This window comes from Mastomys coucha, unplaced genomic scaffold (genome assembly GCF_008632895.1).
Source record: "Mastomys coucha isolate ucsf_1 unplaced genomic scaffold, UCSF_Mcou_1 pScaffold16, whole genome shotgun sequence".
NCBI lineage: Eukaryota > Metazoa > Chordata > Mammalia > Rodentia > Muridae > Mastomys > Mastomys coucha.
In genome coordinates, this window is record NW_022196898.1 from 54,553,817 (window position 1) to 54,575,870 (window position 22,054).

Below are 22,054 nucleotides of genomic sequence, written 5' to 3' on the forward strand. Positions count from 1 at the left end.
TTTTCAGCTCCTTTAGCATCATCAGCAGGCAGTTAAAGAATTGCTGTCCCACTGAAGAAATCTGCGAGTAATTAAAATAAAGATTCTCTATATGTCATGTACGGTGCCATTAGTGCATTATGTGTTTTGAATACTTTCCATCTTTACAGATACCTAGGAGGTGGGAACATTATGATTTTATATATGTGGAATCTCTGGGGTGACTTTTCCAAAGTTACAGAGAACAAAAGTATGAACTTCACAGGTAAGGGGAGTGTTGTTCTTATGCCACTCTGAAACTCTTTAATTTTTCAGTCTATCAATCAGTTGAGGTAAAGGTTTGTCCTGTTTATGATTTTTACTATCACTTCAGGGTGATCTTTCTGTAGTACAATTTTAGCAAATGCTGCTAGTATATAGTATACAATAGAGGATAGTTTAAAGGCTAGTAAATTCATTTAGAAAAAAATTAGTAACAATTTTTCCAAAGTGTTTTTCCTCCACTTTGAAAAAACTAAATGAACATGCTTGGTGATTTAATTTCAGTTATTAAAATCACTGATCACTAAATGAATGATCAAGTATGACAAACTAATAACCACAAGGAGGAAATGAAATCTTAAAAAGTTAGTAGCTATATAAGTAAAAACAGCATATCTGGAGAAAATAGAGCACAATTAAAAATTTCTTAATCATATTTAAATGAATTTAAACCATATAAAATGGTTTCTAAAACCATTTTAGCATAGCACACAGAACTCTGGTGCTGGGGATCAAAGTCATGGCTTTGGGTATGCTAGGCAAATACTCAAATCCTGAACCAAATGTGTGTTATCATTGATAATATAGGTAAAGATATGTGGTTAGCCATAAGTAATAATAATTGAACCATCAAACACAATTTGTCTAGACAAATACACTGAGCATAAAGCTAAGGTCTTTGTTGAGAAAAGGGTGAAGGGTAGAGTGAGGTCTAAATAATTATGCAAACTTATTGTAAACTCAAGTCAAAATGGCTTTTGTTTTGCTCCTACTAGCATATGTTTCAGTCAAAATGGCTTTTGTTTTGCTCCTACTAGCATATGTTTCAGAATTTTCCATGTCCCAAGGATATTTTGTCTCCATGAGTATCCTTGTCCCTGAGTAACTGAGTTTAGAATGCTGTAATGCACTTTTCAGAAGGTACTCCACTGACAAAGTGGAAGGAAAGGTAATGTAGCCTTGGTAGTCAGAATGACTTGTCAGCTTTTCATATGAACAAATGTTCCCCAACATTCTTGAATGACAAAATAAGATAAATATAAGTTCTAGTCCTGCCTGTAAATAAACTTTCATGTTATAGTTTAAGGGATCCTGGATTACCTGACATTTCCTAACAGTCACAATGTCAAAAGTACAATTCTAACATGAGAGGGAAAAGACCCCATATATTAGCAGACAGGACTTCATTAGGGAAATATACATCTACTAGGGGAAAAAAGGAGAAAGAGAAGGCATTCAAAAGGATCGCTATAGTAACAAAAGAGCTGAGGGTAATTTCAAAAATCGCAAGTAAGAGGAAAGCTTAGAAGAAACAGAATTGAGACTAGGAGAGTCTAGCTTCTAACTTAAGTTTGTGGAGTTTTGTTTGTTTTGCTTTCTTTATACTAAGATTATTGTTAATCCAAGCAGAACTACAATAGTGAAAGGACATGCTAAGAAGTTAAGAAAGTAAGCAGAGTGTTTCCTAAATGAACATGGAGGTCACTCAATTGTGTGAAAAACAAAACTCTGCTTGCTGTTTCCAAATAGCAATATATGTACATATAAACAATCAATCAATGCATATATATTTCTTTCATATATATGAAAGAAAAGATAAATATGATAAAAGATAAAAATGGTGGAAAGGTATTTATTTTAAAAAAATATCACATAGATTGCCAACAATGTTAAGTACTACAGGTAAATGGAGACAAAATTGTTATCCACATCAAAGATAGTGCTTTTTGAAAAGTTTTGTTATATACAGGGTGGATTTTTATTGCCCTATTATTTTAAAATAATTTATTTTCTAATAACATTTGTCTGTAAAATACCACCAGAAACATTTGAATTTTCATTTCTTCAATTATTCTGTGCATGACAAAGGTGCTGTCTTAATTGAATTCACACCATTGTTCATTAAACTGCATTAATATTCTAGCAGTTACCGTGAAGTTCCAGAACCAAGGCCCCACGGTTCCTGAGAGAAGCTGGAATAATATAATTAGGATCTGGGACTCTGTAACATCGAATCTATGTATAAGGAAACAAACATTTCAAAATAACTTTACTCAGATATTTTTCTAATGAGCCCTCTTAAAACAGGTAGCAAAAACTAGACTTCAAAGGAAGCATTCCGTTTAAAAAGACATTCAGACTAAATGACACAATTTATGTGCTCTTATGATATCCTTGTGCATACACAAATATTTCTTATTCAAATCACATTAGTAGTTTAAAAGATTGAACTATAACACACTAAAACAACTTGTAAGTAGGCATTGGAAATATTAGTACTATATATAGTCAATTACTGACGAGTGGCCAGTGTTACTTGCTATGCAATTTCATTACATAAAAGGTCCCTCTAGCAATAGAAACCATGCAGGCTGTCTACATTCCTACATTCCTAGTCCCCAACTTCTGAAAGTTTCATTTCTGTTTCTCAGTTGAAATGGAAATACCTAAAAAATACATTGATTTGAATCTACTACCATTATTTAATGAGCTATAAAGGGATTTAAATAACAGTTTGTTATATGCAAGTTATTCATCTTTCCTCAGAATAATTTATCACACCTAGTTTTTGGAGATCAAACCAAGATCCTTCCTTGTGCATGTTGGGAAGCACTTTACCATGGAGCTAGCAGTACATCTTTAGTCCCTTTGCCTAGGAAGTATTTCTTTATTTTAGATCTAGAGTCTATACAACTTAAAGCATCTTAGAAATTTCTATGTAACATAGGTGACTTTGATCTGCCTACCTCTGCTTACCCAGTGTTGTAATTTTATACCTGTAGCACCATGGAAAACACTTAAAAAAGAAGAAAAATTCAAGGTCCCTATCTCAGCTGGTCTCAAAATCTATATTTATCCAAGGAAGACTTTAATTTTCTACTCTTCCAAACCTTACCTTCTAGAGTGCTAAGTTTATAACCAAGTCCCATTATTCCTATTTATTAGGTTGAAAATGTAACCCAGGTTAGAGATGGAACCCAGGTTTTTGTCCATGCTTAGGCAAGCATTACACCAACTGAATTACATTCCACCCCACTGGCACCCAATTTTTAAAATGTGTCTTTTACCTATAAGACTGGAAAGTAATCTTTCTTTCTTTCTAGTGCTGCAATGAACATTTTGAAAAGTCACAATCTTGTGCTAATTTTCCTACCTCTTCTATCTCAAAACATTAGGTAGGTCCCTGTGGAGATAAGAAGTAAGAAACAATAATTTAATGAAAACCATTTTCTCATCTATTCTGGATGGATAAAAAAAATCAAATAGATAAGCTGGATGTGGAAAGTGCCTGGCAGGTATAGGCAGGACAATCAGGAGTTCAAGGCCACCTTTAGCTACTCAGTTTGAGAGTACTCTGTCTCAAAAAACAAATCAAATTGGCCATCTTGTTCTACTGCCTGAAAATTTCTACTCTAGAATCTTCCTTTTCTACCCCTTTCTCCCCAGTTCTACACCAATATCTTGATTCCCAAGAAACAAGTGGAAGTTGGCATTCTAATATCCAATAAAATAGACTTTCAACCAAAAGTTATCAAGCAAGATGGGGAAGGATACTTCATATTCAAAGGAAAAATCCACCAAGAGAAAGTCTCAATTCTGAACATATATAATTCAAATGCAAGGGCACGCATGTTTACAAGAGAAACTTTACTAAAGCCCAAAACACACATTGAACCCCACACAGTAAAAGTGGAAGAGTTCAACACCTCACTCTCACCAATGGACAAGTCATTGAAACAGAAACTAAACAGAGACACAGTGAAACTAATAGAGGTTATGAACCAAATGAATTTAACAGATATCTATAGAACATTTCACCCCAAAACAAGAGAATAATACTCCTTCTTCTCAGCAAGTCATGGAACCTTCTCCAAAACTGATCATATAATCGGTCATAAAACAAGCCTCAGCAGATACAAGAAGACTGAAATAATCCCATGAATCTTATCAGATCACCAAGAACTAAGGCCAAACTTCAATAATAACAAAAACAACAGAAAACTCACATACCTTTGGACACTAAACAACTCTCTACTCAATGAATACTTGATCAGAAAAGAAAGCAATTAAAGACTTCTTGCAATTCAATGACAATGATGACACAGCATACCCAAACTTATGGAATACAATAAAAACAGTGCTAAGAGGATAATTCATAGCATTAAGTGCCCTGGTAAAAAAATTGGAGATATCCTACATTAGCAACTTAATAACACACTTGAATGCCCTAGTCAAACTCTGAGCTGAAATCAACCAAAAAGAAGCAAAGAGAATGATACAAAGAATCACCAAAAGCAAAAGCTGGTTCTTTGAGAAAAATCAACAAGATACATAAACCCCTAGCCAAACTAACTAAAGGACCAAGAGGCAGTATCCAGATTAACAAAATCAGAAATGAAAGGGAGACATAAGAACAGAAACTGAGGAAATTTAAAAAAAAAAAACAAAAACATCATATCCTACTACAAATGCCTATGCTCAACAAAATTGGAAAATCTAGATGAAGTGGATGATTTTCTAGACAGATAACATGTACCAAAGTTAAATCAAGAGCAGTGAAGTATCTAAACAGGCACATGTCTCCTAAGGAAATACAAGAAGTCATTAAAATCCTCCCAACCAAAAAAAGCCCAGGGCCAGATGGCTTTAGTGCAGAATTCTACCAGACCTTGGTGGGGGTTGGTGTGGGGGGACTGAAGCCCTGAGGCCCAGCAGAAAGAATGGAAACAGGCAACCTCTTGAGGTAGGAGGTTAGGGGGACCCTCTAGAATGTACCAGAGACTACGGAGGTGAGAGACTATCAGGACTCTAAGGGAGGGACCTTAGATGAAATGTCCTACAGTGGGAAGAGAGAACTTGTAGACCCCACCCTCCAGCAGAAAGACAGAGTACTAAGTGAGGGATGGGGTTGATAGCCCACAGTCAAAACTATGACCCATAATTGTTCCTGCCTGAAAGAACTGCAGGGATGGAAATGGAAAGGAGCCTGAGGAAAAGAAGGTCCAGTGACAGGCCCAAAGTAGGATCCAGCTCAAGGGAAGGCCCCAAGGCCTCACACTATTACTGAGGCTATGGAGTGCTCACAAAAAGGGACCTATCATGACTGCCCTCTGAAAGAACCAACAAGCAGCTGAAAGAGTCAGATGGAGATATTTGCACCCAACCAATGGACAGAAGCTGCTGACCCCTGTGGTTGAATTAGAGGAAAGCTGGAAGAAGCTGAGGGCGACCCTGTCAGAGGGCCAGCAGTATCAATTAACCTGGACCCCTAAGATCTCTCAGATACTGAATCACCAACCAGGCACCATATATCAGCTGATGTGAGGCCCACAAAATATATACAGCAGAGGACTGCCGGGTCTGGGTTCAGTCAGAGAAGATGCACCTAATCCTCAAGAGACTGGAGGCTCCAGGGAGTTTAGAGGTCTGGTGGGGTGGGGATATCCTCATGGAGACAGGGGGGCAGGGAGGAGGTATGGAATGTGGAACAGTTGGGGGGGGTTGGCCAGAAAGGGAATAAAATCTAGAGTGTAAAAAAAAAAAAAAAAAAAAAGAAAGAAAAATAGATAAATAACAATAAAAAAATAAAAACTAAAAAAAGAGCTAATACCAACACTCCTCAAACTGTTCCAAAATAATAAAACAGAAGGAATACTACCTAATTCGTTCTATGAAGCCACAATTATTCTGATACCTAAACTACACAAAGACCCAACAAAGAAAGAAAACTTCAGACCAATTTCTCTTATGAATATCAATGCAAAAACACTCAATAAAATTCTAACAAACTGAATCCAAGAACACATCAACACCATTTTTTTTTTTTTTTTTTTTTTTTTTTTTTTTTGTCTACTTGATACAAGTTAGTGTCATCTGAGAAGAGGGAAGCTCAGCTGACAAAATGCCTCCATTAGATTGGCCAGTCTAGAAAAGACTATGCAGCATTTTCTTGATTAATGATTGATGTAGTACAGCCCACAGGGTAAAGTATTGTCCATGGTTAAGGTAGTCCTGAACTGTATAAAAAAGCAGGCTGAACAAGCCATAGACTGCAAGTCAGTAAGAACACTCCCTGATTGCTTATGCTTCAACCTCTGCCTCCAGGTTCCTGCTTGGTGCTTGGCCTTGCCTTCATAATGGACTGAGCTACAAAATGAAAAAAACCCTTTTCTCCACAAGTTGTTTTAATTACGGCCTTATCACAGCAATAGAAAATAAAAAACATGGCCTGAGTTCAATGTATAACCCCTCCTCATAATTTGAAGTTTTTGCTTCTCTCTTTGTTCCCTCAAAATAATTTAGCAAATGTTCCACCAAATGTGGTACTGCACTTCTGTAATCCCAGCACTTGGGATGCTGAAGAAGGATGGCCATGAGTTTAAGGTCTGCCTACTCACAGTGAGTTCTAGGACAGCCTGGGCTAGAAAGAGACCCTATCTCCAAACAAGAAACAAACAAACAAAAAAAGAGTTCTGCCTGTATAGTGTAGGAGATTTTTTTTTAAGGTCAATGTTTTGCATAAATATAGTTTTAAATAAAGATAAAGACAACTTAAATTATCTATAAGCATATTTCATTTAAAAAAATGATTTTGCTGAGCACGATAGCATACATCTTTAATCCCAGCAATCAGGAAGGACAAGTGAATCTCAGATTTTGAGTCTAGCCTGGTCTACACAGTGAGTTCCAGAGTTTATCTCAATAACTAAATAAAATTAATTCTATATATACACCTGTATGATATCAATCTAAAAACAAACACCTAGATATAGAGGGTTTAAGAATTAAGAGCAGAAATAAGAACTTTTGTGCAATCTAAACCATAGTCATTTAAAGATGATTGATTACAAATGAGCTTCAAATCACAAGAGTTCTCTTTAAAAAACAACACTGTGATAAATGGGAGAGGAATACAATATATCTCACAGTACACAATCCTCCTTTGTCTCAGGAAACAGAATGAATTCTATTCACTTTCAGTACTGCTGTTGCATCTGGCACTACCCAACCCCAGGTCATTTGAAGGGACTTTGTATTTCTGTACTTCTATGTCAACTCATAACACGTTTCTTCTTTCACTGGCCCAGCTTTTCTATTGAGCCCTCTGACTTTTTCAAGGCCAGTAAAATGTAAAGGGTTAGAGCAGCACTGACTCAGTCTACCAGGACTGTGAGAAAAGGGTCTGCACAGAGGACATAGTCACTACTATTTTCTGTGAAAGGAGGTTTTTAGATCCACAGTAAAGTACTGAAAGATGTAGCTCAGACTTCAGAAACATGTATCCAAAGCATATGTGTTTTCTCAAAATGCTAGATTTTAGATGGAAAGTATTTAGCCACAGATAAATTAAAATCCATTAAAAAAAAAAAAACAATTTATTATATAGAGGCCAGAAGTTGTCAGATCCCGTGGAGATAAAACAAGAGGTGGCTGTGAGCTGCCAGGCAGGAGTGCTGGGAACCAAAATTTGGTCCTCTGAAAGAACAGCATGCACTTAACCACTGAGCCATCTCTTTAGCCTTTATGCACTAAATGGTTTTTTTTTTTTAACTTGTTCAAGATACTATGAACTTAAAATAAGAACTAAAAGCAATGAGACTAAGAAGAACAAAAATATCTTTTTCTTTATTTTTTGTTTAGGTTTTTGAGAAAAATTCTCCCTATATAGCCTAGGCTAGCTCTGACCTTTTAATATTCTTCCCTCAGCTACCAAAGTTCTGGCATGCACCACCATGTCCATCTCCCCAAGCTTCTTATTTGGCAAACATTTTATTTTATAAGAGTACTGAGAGCATAAACATCTGAATTTATTTCATGGAAAAGAGAACTGTTCAGGATCCTTTTCACCCATGTATAAATGACATTAAAACAATTCAAATAAAAGTGTTCAAAAGTAGTATTTCTCAAAGTAAGGTGGCTTTCATTTTCCCTAAGAAAAACTAGAAAGAAGCTATATCTAAAAATGTCTTTACTTAAACCATAGCTGAGAATTGACCTTGTTCTTGTTAGTCAAAAAGAATATTTTATCTTTCATATATACAACATTGACTGTATTTAATCTATCCTATCCTTAGCTATATATGGTCATGAGAAAAACATGTGAACTCCAGTAGTACTGGGGAGGGATTTATGTATTCTCTATCCTCTAATATACTTTTTGTTTTGTTTTGTTCTGATGAATAGCTAGTTATATGTAAAATACTAATGGCATTTTCCCATGCATGCTGCAGTAGCTCATTTTTACTTTAAAAAGGCATTTCAGTATTACTTCAAAATGTACTTGTACAATTTTCCTTATGATATTTGATTTAAATTTAGGTGTTTGCTTTGGCCTTGATACTACCAGGTATTTTACTAAATTAAATGAATTATTGGCAATATTAGGGACTGAACCTGGGACTTCAGGTATACTAGACAAGCTCTGTACCACTCAGTTATACGACTATCCTAGAATACTTACAGTCTTACATCTCAGTCTATCTTGCTCCACAAATCATTCTTATTTTCTCCATTTCTTGGTAATTTCTATGGCATGTTTAATTTGTGTGTGTGTGTGTGTGTCCTTTGTCCTCTCCTCTATATATTTTATGAGTAAAGTGATGGAGATTATAATGAAACATTAACTTATTTATCCTGCTACAATCTAGCCCCTACTTCACCACTACACAGAAACTACTATGGATCATTCACATTGTCAAATTCAAAATACATTTTTCTATTCTCATTTTGAATCCTGGCAGCTCCAAGCATTATTTGTTCTTGAAATTCATGAATCTCCTGGCTTTTCATTCCAACAAGAATCCTTCCATTTTGGTTGTTCAAGTACATTATGTTCACAGACTTCTTTCCAAGCCCCCTCGCTAAGTTTTCTGCCATTCTTATTCTACTTATAATAACAGCATCCCTTACAGAGATTTTTCTGGACAGAATTTGCCACTGACATAGGTTTCTTCTCCACTTTCCCTATAACCTCTCCATGAAGAGAAGTTGTGGCGACATCAGTGTAGCAGTACCTGCACTTTCATTCCCTACACCTAGGTAAGACTCCATCTTACAGTGTCTACCTCTGAAGTCTTTCTCCATTCACCCCTCCCCCTACCAGAACACTGCCCCTGTATAGTATAGTTAGTATAGGCTTTGTAGCACCTCAGGTTAATCATGCTGATGTTTACTAGGGGGTCTTTTTGCTTTGGTTACAGTTAATCTTATTTTACTCTCTGCCACACACCAGATCTTTCTAAGGGTATTTCTTGTCATTTTCTAGCTTTAGGTCTTAACAAAAGTTCCTTGCAGATCAGGATAAAAGGCAAACTTCTTGGCAAAGCAGGAAAAGTAAAAGATTTTCTGAGTCTTCATCAGTCTTATCTCTACTACTCCCTTACAGTCATCTTATGATCTAACCACATGGGACTGCACAGTTTTCCAAGTAAGAACTTTATCACAGGCAATTCTAAGAATGCAAGATATAAAGCTGTGATATTAAACTGTTCCTACGACTGTCTGTTACTGTTTCTGTTTGTTTTTGTTTGTTTACTACTTTCATGCTTAATTCCCTTGCTTGAAAGAGAAAACTGAAGGGAGACTGGTCTGTAAATAAACTTGAAGTTACATCCAACAGAGATTCAGTACCCAAAATACCCCTCCCCCTGAGTCCAAAGGTCCATACAACACCAAAACCCCTGAGACCATAAGAAATGAACCATGAAGGTTCATCTAAATCTAGATAGAATCATGGCATTTCTGAAAACCCAGCAGCCCTTAAACTTACAACTGAATTATGAAAATTAAATGATTTTAGAATTTTTAACAACATTTTGTGGTTTTACCTAAAGCAAAAGATGTCTAAGACAAAGGACATGAAAACAAAACAACTATAAACATTCAATCAGTGCTTTCTTTAAATTAGAAGGCTAACATTTTCTAAGTATGAATTACTCCATATATGACTGCTGAAGGAATAAGCAGAGTATTAATTTGGACATCATGCCACTGTCTTCTGATGGACCTTAAAAGACCTTAAACATATTCTCTAAATCTCTTTGCTTTGAAATTACTCTGAGATTTCTTCTAAAAATTTAACACAGAAAATATTAGTAACCATGTATTTTATTAAGTTTATTTAAAAGTTGTGTAAGAATTTACTCTTATTGTATGTTTGTGCCTTTACTTGTTTCAGCTATCTCAATGGTCCCTAAGTTCCATTTTTAAAAATTTAGCAAAAAAACATATAAATGGAGCTTGTGGTAAGCAAGTCAATTTCTAAATAGTCTAGACTTTTTGAGGTCTATTAAAATAATTCTTGCTGGTGCTCTAAATAAGTAAGGAAATAAATAAATAAGACATTAGGGACTCAGGGACTATGTTAAAATGTGTTGTAGTTGGACATTTTTATTTTGACATTTCTTTCTTTCTTTTTTTTTTTTTTAGATACTTTATTTACATTTCAAACATTATTACCCTTTCCTGGTTTCCCCTCCAAAAACCCCCTATCCCAATCCTCCTTCCCCTGCTCACCAACCCACCCACCCGTACTCAGGCTCTCTGTAAGAGCAGCCATGCTCTTAACCACTGAGCCCTTCCCTCCAGTTCAGAACCTCTTTCTTGAAAATAAGATATAGAATTAAGGTAAAAAGACAGTCAGATAAAAAAGTAAATTTGGAAAGACCTGTGAAAACGAGCGAGGGCCTACTGCTTTTCATTATCCCTTCAAAATGCTTACTGTATGAGTCTGCCACTTCGTTCCCAAAGAAATACAGAGACGTATGACAAAGAAAAAACAGTTTTAAATAGTTTACTTTAAAAATTTAAGTTAGTTTAGTGATTTGACCAATTCTTAATACTTAAATCTATAAGCAATATTCTCCATATTTGAAAGCAACAAAATCACCATTAAGTATTACTTACATTCCAAATCGTAATGTTCCAGAAACATATGTTTGCCAGTGTGCACAATAGAACATGAATGTCCCAGCAAAACAACAAAAAAACATCCAGTCAGGATTTGTCCCAAGTTGCACTGCAATACAAGTTCCAAGAACCACAAAAACTGCAGAAGAAAAATGAGAATGAAAACTAAATGGCATCAATAGAGCTGAAATTACCTTAGATGAGATACAGATAATCTCCTTTCAGTTATATGACATTTACATATTTTTTACACCATAATTTCAATGTCTTATTTCATTTTTTTATGATTTTTAGATCATTTAGCTGAAGCAAAGTTCTTCAAAGCAACTAAAACACTTTAAGTTGTTTTTGAGAATTTTCCTTCCTTAGTGATAGTAGTGCTGACTGAGTAGTAACAGATTTCAGGGTGCTGCAGGGGTTACCAAGCACGTCCTATCTCAGCACTGAGGAAGGAGGCGTGCAAAGACAGCCTTAGTTACCCTGGGAGACCATGTCTCAAAAATAAATAAATAAATAAAAATATAAAGAGGGACTTGAGAGATGGTTCAGTGGTTACAACCTAGCAACGAGGTCTGATTTTCTCTTCTGGCACCTGAAAGCAGCTGTACTGGGGTTCTCACATGCACACACTCACTTGAAACAGGCAAACACCACCTCCCCAGAAAAGCACAAGCCATTTAAGCACAGAGGAAGAAACAAAACAAGAAATGAAAAAGACTAGAGGGCTTCAACAAGCATCAAAAGGGCCCACTTGCTTCAGTGTAGAAAACTGTCTTTTCTTATTTAGCAGGTATCACTATGTCTTATATATAGGAAAAAGATTTCCTATTAGTTTGAAACTCAAACTACAATGTGAAATGACTATCATTTCAATTTAAAAAAATAAGATGCTTGGCATCCTATAGTTCCCTCATTAAACTCTAATAGTCTTTCAAGTTACCCAACTAGTTTCACTGAGTGAAAACTAAATGAAAAGCTGGAGTTTCCCTTAATCTGATTTATTTAGTTGTTTTTCTTCCTTTACCAAGCAGGCTACCATTAGAACACAATAAAATAATGATTTTGATATGCAAATTCTGGCCCAAGACATAAAACATGCAAGACTTAAAAAAATATTTTAAATGCCATGCCAACTGGTAGAACAACTGAAGAGTAAAATTAAAATAAGGAAGGAAACACTTCTGTTACAAATACTAATTAAAATTCATTTTTTGTTTGTGATTTTTAGTGATGGTCTTAATAAGTAGCCCAGGCTGGCCTAATGCTGTCACACAGCTCAGGCTGTACTTATGCAGTCTCTACTGTAGCTTCTCAGGTAATAGGACTGTTGCGGGTACACCACAATGCCCACCTCAATTTCATTTATAATTGTTTCTCTAAAAACTCACTCAAGTATTAATTGAAAAACTTGCAACATACTACAAGTACAGACATATCACCTACACTTCACCTACACTTCAGTGGTTAAACAAAACCACTGCCAGCAACTTTTCTTCTAGCTTTTTTTTTTTTTTAAATGTACATCAGGGTGTTTTGATATATGTACACATTGTAAATTAAAAATATTAATCTACACATCACCGTTGTGGTGGAACACCTAAAATCTATCCTTAGTAAATTGCCAGCACACAACACAGTATTTATTATTAGCTGTAATCCTCATGTTGTGTGTGTCACTTCTCCAGGCTTGATCTCATCAGTCTTTATCCAGGCCCTTCCTGCATATTTATAATTCAAGTGTGTAATGTACTCCTAACTATTTATACTTAGGATTCATTTAAATACAAGGACATGGACTACCAGCCATCCACTATTTTACTTTTATCTAGAACTATGAGATCTGTGATAATGACAACTATACTTTAATATTTTAAAAAGAAAAGGTCCTGAAATCGAGATGGTAGTAGAAGTAGCGGGCTTGCCTAGCCGAGCACATGCAAGGCCCTGGGTATGAACCCCAAGCACTAGAAAAAAAATAAAAATAAAAATAAAATAAATAAATGAAAAATAAAACAAACCAAGTAATTAAGTTTCCTAATAATGCCAACAATGAACAAGCACTAACCAGAACCACAAGCCTCAAAAGAACCCACTAAAAATTTAATATAAATATCATTTGCTTGAGAACTAATTAAATTTATTTATTACAATATTGATTATCACATTGCTTCTATCAGTTAATAATTCTCAGCATTAAAAAGCAACAATACCTGTTGATAGTGAGTCACAGCCATGATCAAAAAGTTCTCCCAAAGGAGAGCTACTGTTAGTTCTTCTGGCCTGCTTCCCATCTATAGCATCCAGAGACTGGTAAATGAAAAGGCCACAAGCACAGGCAATATAAGCCCACAGAGGTGCCTGCAAAATAAGACAACAGCAACAATATTCAGATAGTTTCATTATTAGGTTTGGCTAAATGTTTCTTTAATATCAGATATTTAGTCTACATTTCAATTACATTTACTTGGTGTGTATCAGTGTGTGCATGCTCGTATGGGCATGCACAGAAAACATGGGGAGGTCAGAGGTTCTCTTCTTCCACAATGTGAGTCCAGAAATTAACTCAGCTCTTCAGGCTAAGAGGCAACTGCTTTTACCCTTTGAGTCCACCTTGCCAGCCCGATTTTGATTTTCTCCTCATTCTCTACAAGTATTCTTGATTGTGGAAGAGATGACGGAAACACTAAATAACAAAGAACTGACGCCTGAAGTAACTGGGATTGTTAGCAGAATTAAATTCCTTGTTTTTAAGGGTGCTCAGGAAGGTCTCCATTAAGTACAATATATCCCCTATGTCTCTGGATTCTCTAACCAGAGATATAAATTTCTAAAGTATAAAAATATGCATCTGTACCAAATACAGACAGACATTTTTCTTACTTTTTAAAATAATACCACATAAAGTTACTTAGGAGTATGTACACTGTATTCGGCATTACAAGTAATCCAGAAATTCTTTACCGAATAGAGAAGGGTACATGTGGATTATGTGCCTGCCAGACAGTTTTAGAAGAGGTCCTTAAGCGTCTGCAGACTTGGACTTCTGTGTGGAAGCTGTAGAATCAATCCTTTACAAATATCAAAGGATGACTGTATTTTGCAGGAATTTTTCAGAACTCTGAGGGACTACACTGTCTCCTCTAAATTTCTCCCAGCATGTAATGAGCATACTAGTCCTGCATAGTAGAACTACTTATAATTCTAGCATTTGGGAGATGAAAGCAGGAGGATCAGGCATGCAAGGCTAACCTTGGCTACACAGCTATCATGGTCAGCCTGGGCTTCTTAAGCATCTGTTTTCACTTTTCTTATTTTAAAATAGGGAATCACGTCATCTAGTCTATCCCCAAATTCTCTATATATCCAAGTGTGGCCTTCAAATCCTTCTGGGTCTGCCTTTCAAATTCTGGGAATATAGACCTGTAGTACATGCCTAACCATAAAATTTCTTATTTTATGGGTAAGGATCTGATACAGTCCAGGCTGCTGGAATCAAAACTATAGGTAGCTGTGGTTAGCCTAGAATTCCTGATTCTTCTGCCTCTACCTCCCTCCCATGACTTGGGATTACAGGAGTATGTCACCATACCTGGAAATGCTGCCTAAACAATCAAAATCAATAAAAAGAAAAAAAAAAACCCTAGCTTCCTTTCATTTTATTAGGGAAGTACAAGGTTCAGCAGTATTAAACACATTTCTCGCTTTTTTACTGCAGGACTTCTGGTGTCCAATATAGTGAACGCATCCTGAGAATGCTTGAGAATAGCCAACAATAGAAATATTTTTTCCATTTTTTTTAAATCAAGAAACTTGTTTTTAACATGCTTTTACAAGGGTGAAATGATGATGAACCAGGACAATGATGCTCTGGTTCACAGAGGACTTGAACATTAGTTTTCAAATATTTATAGATACATCATTAAAGAATACTTTGTCTTTTCTTAAAAAATGAACCACTAATATTGATTTAAATATTGTATATTTTCCTGTCTAGACTATGAATAAAATGTTATTATCACAGGATTTTCTTAGATAATAGTTGTCAAGTTACATGATATTAATATTCAAGAGTTATAAAGTATTCAGTATATGCTATACTGGAAAGAGATTTTTCTCTGCTAGAAATCTATTTATAACTTAGTTTTTAGTTTTTTTTTTTTTTTTCAAGACAGGGTTTCTCTGTTTAGCCCTGGCTGTCCTGGAACTCACTCTGTAGACCAGGCTGGCCTTGAACTCAGAAATCCACCTGCCTCTGCCTCCCAAGTGCTGGGATTAAAGGCATGCGCCACCACAGCCCAGCTATAACTTAGTTTTTAAACAAGAATGATCTTCCCTTATACATTTTCTTGGTGCTCCAGACTTAACACTGAGGCTATAAAAAGGATCACACAGTACATATCTCTCTAAAGCCAGAGTTATAAATCCTAAAGTCAATATACTGCATGTAAGCAAATTGAAACAGTTAAGGAACCCTTTGTGACTAGAGCCCCTCTTTTGGACTCAGACTTATTATTCCTACAGGACTTAGCATCCTCTAGGTCCTATTGTCACAACATAGTAGCCATTAGTCATGTGTAAATATTTTGGTTTAAATTAAGTAACATCAGATAAAAAAAATCAGTTCTTTAGTTATATTTTTAAACATTCAAATCAAGTAGCTAAATACTACCTTACCCATACAAAGAACACTCCCACTACCACAAAAATGCTACTGAATTGCTCTGCTCTAGAGAGCTATATAAAACACAGGCCTTTCTTGGGACCTACTTAGGATTTTAATGAGCTAGAGTGTTACTATGAAAACAGATGACTTCAACTATTAGTGTGTACATACCATCAGGAAAAAGCAAAATAACAATTGTAAGCACAAAAAATAAAGACTAAGGTTTTCTTGATTTTATCTTTTTCTTCCTTTCTGTAAACCTGTAAAAACACCTAATATTTAATTACTTTTTTTTCATTCCCATTATTTTACAATGCTCAGGGTTTTTTTGTTTTGTTTTCAAAATAAACCTCCTACTCCAAGTGTGGTCTCAGCTTAGTTAAAAGCCTGGCAAAGGAAGGAGCACATGTACCAGTTAGGTACTATTAACTCTGATAGAATGTAAGAAAGTCAACTTGCCAAATCTTGTAGAAATGCAAGGATAGTAAGGAAAGGTGGGTGTCATGGTTACTCTTCATTGTCAAAGTGACTGGATTTAAAATCACCCAAGAAACACATCCCTGGGTATATCTATGCAGCTGTTTCCAAAAAGATTAGCTGAGGAGAGTAGCCCAGATCCACCCTGGACATGGGTGGTAGCATCCCAAGCACTGGGATCCTGGACTGAGAAGGGAAAATGGAGGAAGGTGGCTGAGTACAGCATCCATCTCTCTCTGCTCCCTGCCTGAAGAGACAATGTGACCCAGCTGCCTTCTGTACCTGCCACCACTACCTTTCCTACTACTTTACAAGCTTCCCTCAAACTGCAAGTCAATAAAACTCACTAGTGCCTGGACAACTCAGTTTTAATGTTCATGTACATAAAACATGCAATATAGCTGGAGAGATAGCTCAGAGGTTAAGAGCCCTTGCTGATCTTCCAGAGGACCCAATTTCAACTCCTAGCACCTACATGGCAGCTCACAACTGTCTAAAGGCTCTGGCACCCTTGCACAGACATGCAGGCAGAATACCAACACACATTACTAAAGCTCAAAGCACACACTGAACCTCACACAATAATAGTGGGAGACTTCAACACCCCACTCTCACCAATGAACAGATCATGGAAACAGACACTAAACAGAGACACAGTGAAACTATTTCATTATTTTTAATTATGCATATGTAAATGTGTCTATGTATACCCATGTTAGTGCAGGTTCCCATGGAAGCCAGAAAAAATGTTGGATCCCCTGGAGCTGGAGTTACAGGTGGTTATAAGCCACCACATTTGAGTCCTAAAAGCCTAACTCAGATATCTCTTAACCATGGAGTTACCTCTTTGGACCATAACATGTAAAACTAAATAAAAGCAATAAAACAGAAGCCTAGTAGGCATGGTAGCACATGCTTGTAATCATAGAAGATTCTGTCTCAACACACACAACAAAACCCAAAACCAACAACAAAAGAAACAAACAAAATCTAAGCTACTAAGCTGATAAAATTTAAATATTTTAAACATATCAAAGGGATACTTTGGTAATCCATTTTTAAACAAGGTCACCATTTCTATATGGAGAATTTGACTAACAACTTTTTTTCAACCCATCTACCACTTTTCTTTTCCTAACAAAAACAAAGCCAGTTAAAGCCATTCAAATAATGAATTTCATTTCTATTAGTATGACTGGTATCTAGATGCAGAGTTTGGAGGAAGGAAAAATGATATGATTACATAATAATCTAAAAAGTATTAAAAAAACCAAAAAGATTAAAAAATCTTTAGCATAAAAATTTATAGAACGTTCATAACACATGTACACAGATCTTTACCACTACTTCTGGTAAAATACCTAAAAGAATCAGATACAATGAACTGAATCTCTTGTGGTGAATTTATAGAATTTTGATTTTAAAATATGGATAAAGAAAATACAAAAAACTGAAGGGGGACTTAGATGTTTGTTCTACATAGTATATATCATAGAAGAAATCGGGCATGGGAGGGAGCTACAGGGAAGAAGTTATATATTTAACCTCTTTGACCAAATGAAAGAGTAATAAGCTTCTATCTACTGAGCACTGTATGATAGACATCCTGAATACATAAACTCTCATAATACCACGAATACGACTTTAATAAAGCGCTAGACTTAGGTCTCTTACTGCCATCACAGAGATGACAGACTTAGCACAGCAGATAGCTGTGACCCAGTGTGATGGATCTTAAGCTCAGTCTAACAAGTATTTCTACCATGCAGCTCTGAAGGACATTATCCCTTCCCTGCACAGCACTGGAAGAGTGCTGAAGTCATTTTTCACCTGGATGCTTCCACACAGCAATTTTTAAAACTTCCCCATCATCAGAGCATTTTCTACTCTGTACTCAAGTAAATCCAAATCACTTTAAAAAAAACTGCAAGAAAAGTATTACAGGGAATCAGGGTTACCTGGTGCATTCTGTGATGTTCAATAAATTATTAATGCTTTGAGTCACCCTTAAACCTTCTCTTACTCCCTGGTCCTCTTTCTAGATGTGGCTTAGGATTATTAGAATCCTGCCATTGTAATTAACCACTTCCTTGCTGTTATCTTTTAAAAATACATAAATCTAGACCCAATCATTTGGAATCAGGAGTCAGGCTTCGGACGACCCCATGTGAATCAGCTCAAAGGACATGTGATGTCATTATACAACTGTATTGGGTTTTGCTCTGTAAGTATCCTGACTGAAATATAGTAAGCTATTTGAGAAAATAAGCCAGCATGGTAGTGTATTATGTTTGTAATCTCATCCAACAAGATTGGAAGTTATGAAATCTGAAATCAGCCTGACCTTTAGAGGAATATTCTATCTCCAAAAAAGAAGAAACTACAAATGTATCCACACTCTGTCTTAACCATGTTTGCATAATAAGAGAGGAATTAAAAGAAAAAGACTATGTAAGATGTATGTGGAGCAAATGGTCAGGTCAGATTTGTCTTCAACTTGCTGTGAAGCACTGCTTGCTTCCAGCTCACAATCTTTCTGTCTCGGCCTCCTTAGTGCTGTGGCACAGGCAGCTGACACCATACCTGGCTGAGAAAGCACTTTTGAGAAGCCTTGCTTATAGTCATGCCATCTCAAATACCCCTTTATTGTGTTTCTGTTAAGCAACAGTAGTATATAAAGTAGGAAGGACTTACATGCGATTCTTTGAAGTCTTATAGGATATTTAAAATAGCTAATAGCCATGGGAATATTTTTGTCTTTACAAAAAATGACCTAAGAATCCCAATTACAATGTTTCTGGACTATAACAAGCATTCATATTGTTACTCTTACCTGCTCTGTAGCTGTAGGGCAGTAGAAGACTAACAAAATAGTTGTACAGATATTTATTGATAGTCCAATGATGGTGATGAGATTTGGGGCAATCCATGAGGGTACTCTTCCAACTAGCCATTCCCAGTATCCTTGCATTAAGGGCTCGAGAAGGGACCGTCCAGCACTCTGATACCTGTGTTCTTCTAGCCGTTTTAATTGATGTCTTGACAGTGGTGGTGTCGGTAACTGAAACAACTTATTTAATACACACCCTGTAGTACTCATATGCCCGAAGCCCACAGGGGACTCTGGGTGAGAATCTCCACATCGTTTCCTTGTTGACCGATGCCCACTCATGGATCTTGGTTTTCTTCTACTTGGAGACAATTATTTATCTTGTTTGGTAGCCTTCTGTGGCTATTTACCTGGGGGATGGAGGGAGATATAGTACCAGTAAATTAAAAGTAAAAAGTCAGCCTACCAGAGCTAACACAAAACAGGAAGCTAGTGTAGGGACCTAATTTTATTCTAGCTCTTACTAAGAAATATATAAACTTCCTTTAAGTGAAGTTATAGGACTTTAACAGTCATACACTTCCATAACACAGCTTACCTGATTCTGCAGCTCACACTCCCTCTTACACTGCTTCTAGTTAACAATGAGAGCAAATGTTGGAAACAGGCTGGTCACTTTAGATATATAGGTGCAGATACATATAGATATGTGTATAGAAAATGAGGTAATAACTTAGCAAATTAATATTAAATGGATAACTAATATGATCTTATATGCATCTGCATGTGTGCATGTAGTACTCTACCACTAACTTAAAACATCATCCTCTTAAACTACATTTTTTTTAGTGATCATAGATAATATTTATTAAGCACCTATACTCTGCAAATGAAGAACCTTTTATAAATTAGTTAACTTTATCCTCATAATAACTCTAGGAGTATGGGAGTATATGCTAATTATCCTAATTTTTACAGAAAAACAGAAACTAAGGCAGAGACTAGTTACATTTTCAAAGCACATAGTTGTTAAGTGATTGTCAAAAAAACATAACAATTTACATTAAAGCTAAATCCAAAGATAAAACTTGTATTGGTGGGAAGGGATATGGATGGTATTACAGGTGATACTGTACACAGAAAGAAAAAGTTACAAGAACATCACTATATACACATGTATCAACAGGTGACCTGATGAAGTCAAGTAGTAAGGAAACAAAGGAAAGGGGAATGAGTGACAGCCATAAGGACCTTGGAGTACTTATTCCCTGAAGTGCTACACTTGAATCAAAAAAGACTAGAGACAACATAATTATTATAATTAAGCATATAAGAAAACAATTATAAGAGTCTTTTGATATTAATAGGACAGTTACATATTTATTAATTATAATGGACAAACTAGAACAATTACAAATTAGCTCATGATCTCAATGGTTTTAAGTGATGAGGGCTTATATTAGGATCAAAAAGGGTTAGTATAAATGACAGTTAAGTCTACTAGTAATTTCTATTTAGAAGGAAGAATCAACGGAAAATTCTTGGAGATTGAAGAGAAGAAAACAGCAGCTAGACTACTTATGTCTAAAGAAGTAGCTGGAAGTTTCTAATTTGTCATCTTTTGGGGTGAGGGATGAAAGGGGAACTAGGGACAGTGTCAGCAAAGGAAGGAAAACATGCAACCTTCCTTTTCCAAGTGCTCGGCACTAAACCGAGAGCCTCCTACTTGATAAGCAACCTTTCCACTACTCAGAATATACCCTTAGCCTAAAAGGGTTTTTTTTTTTTTAATGGTATTTTATTAGTCTGATGCAACAGTGCCACAAATGTTTTAGTAGTAACCAATCACTCTCTTCCTAAATTTAAGGTCTACTCCATGAGATGCCTGCTTGACATTGCTAGGGTGGCCAAAAACCTAAGACTAGATAGGCCATGGGTGCTAGGAAAAACAAAATATTATTTTTCTGATAAAGCAGTCATTTTGGTCTATGGGTCTCAACCCCTTTGGGGTTGAATGACCCTTATATAGAGGTCACCAAAGACTATCAAAAAACACAGATACTTATTTATATTATAACTTATAACAGTAACAAAATTAGTTATGAAATAGCAACAAGGATAATTTTATGTTTGGGGGTCACTACAACATGAAAAACTGAATTAAACGGTTGCAGCATCAGGAAGGTGGAGAATTACTGTGCTATAGGAACATATCAATAAAATGACTCCTAATGACATTCTGCTGTATTCCTAGATCAGTACCTTGCTCAGCCATCATCAAAGAAGCTTCTTTTTGTAGTAGATGGGAACTAATACAGAAACCCACACTGAGCAATATGCAGAGGGGGAGATTATTTGGAGTACTCTGTCCTAAAGGGGATGGGTTCAAGGAAAACAAAGTCCCCCAGATACAACAGAACCAATGCATATATGAATCCACAGTGACTGTGAAAGCACAGATTCAAGCCAGACAGGGTCCCGGTGCTAAAAGGTGGGCATGAAGGCCATCCCTAACCAAGAAGCTATGTGCAACTGATATTCACTTGCAAAGGAAAAATTGGTTTTCTCTGATGGCATCTACCCTTCAGGGTAGATCCAGGAGTAACTAACTGGTCAAGACAAAATGCATGGTATTTTTGTAGACTTTTTGTCTCATTAAGCTTTGTTTGGACATGTTTTGTTAAACTGGCCTTTTACTTGTTTATTTTGGTTTCCAATTTAGTGGTTTTATGGATTTATTCCAATTTGTGTGTGTGTGTGTGTGTGTGTGTGTGTGTGAGAGTTTCTTGAGTTTTTGTGTTTTTTAAACAGAGAAAGAAAGGCCTGAAGTTGGGTGAGTGGAGAGAATCTGGGATGAGTGGGGGAGGGGAAAGTGTGCAAAATGTATATTGCATGCAAATTTTTTTTCAATTAAGAAAAAGATTGTATGTCTCGAA

General features: G+C 36.0%; 1 protein-coding gene across 1 annotated transcript in view; it reads right to left on the reverse strand.

The window, feature by feature from the left end:
* The window catches only part of Cept1 (choline/ethanolamine phosphotransferase 1), a 43,760-nt gene that overhangs the window by 16,034 nt on the left and 5,672 nt on the right, over positions 1-22,054 (reverse strand). Inside the window, exons 2-4 of the mRNA XM_031374640.1 lie at positions 19,122-19,528; positions 13,359-13,506; positions 11,146-11,287 (exon numbers count right to left, since the gene is read on the reverse strand). Coding sequence (XP_031230500.1) covers positions 11,146-11,287; positions 13,359-13,506; positions 19,122-19,460 — 629 coding nt within the window. The 5' untranslated portion in view covers positions 19,461-19,528. The remainder of the gene's footprint in view (positions 1-11,145; positions 11,288-13,358; positions 13,507-19,121; positions 19,529-22,054) is intronic.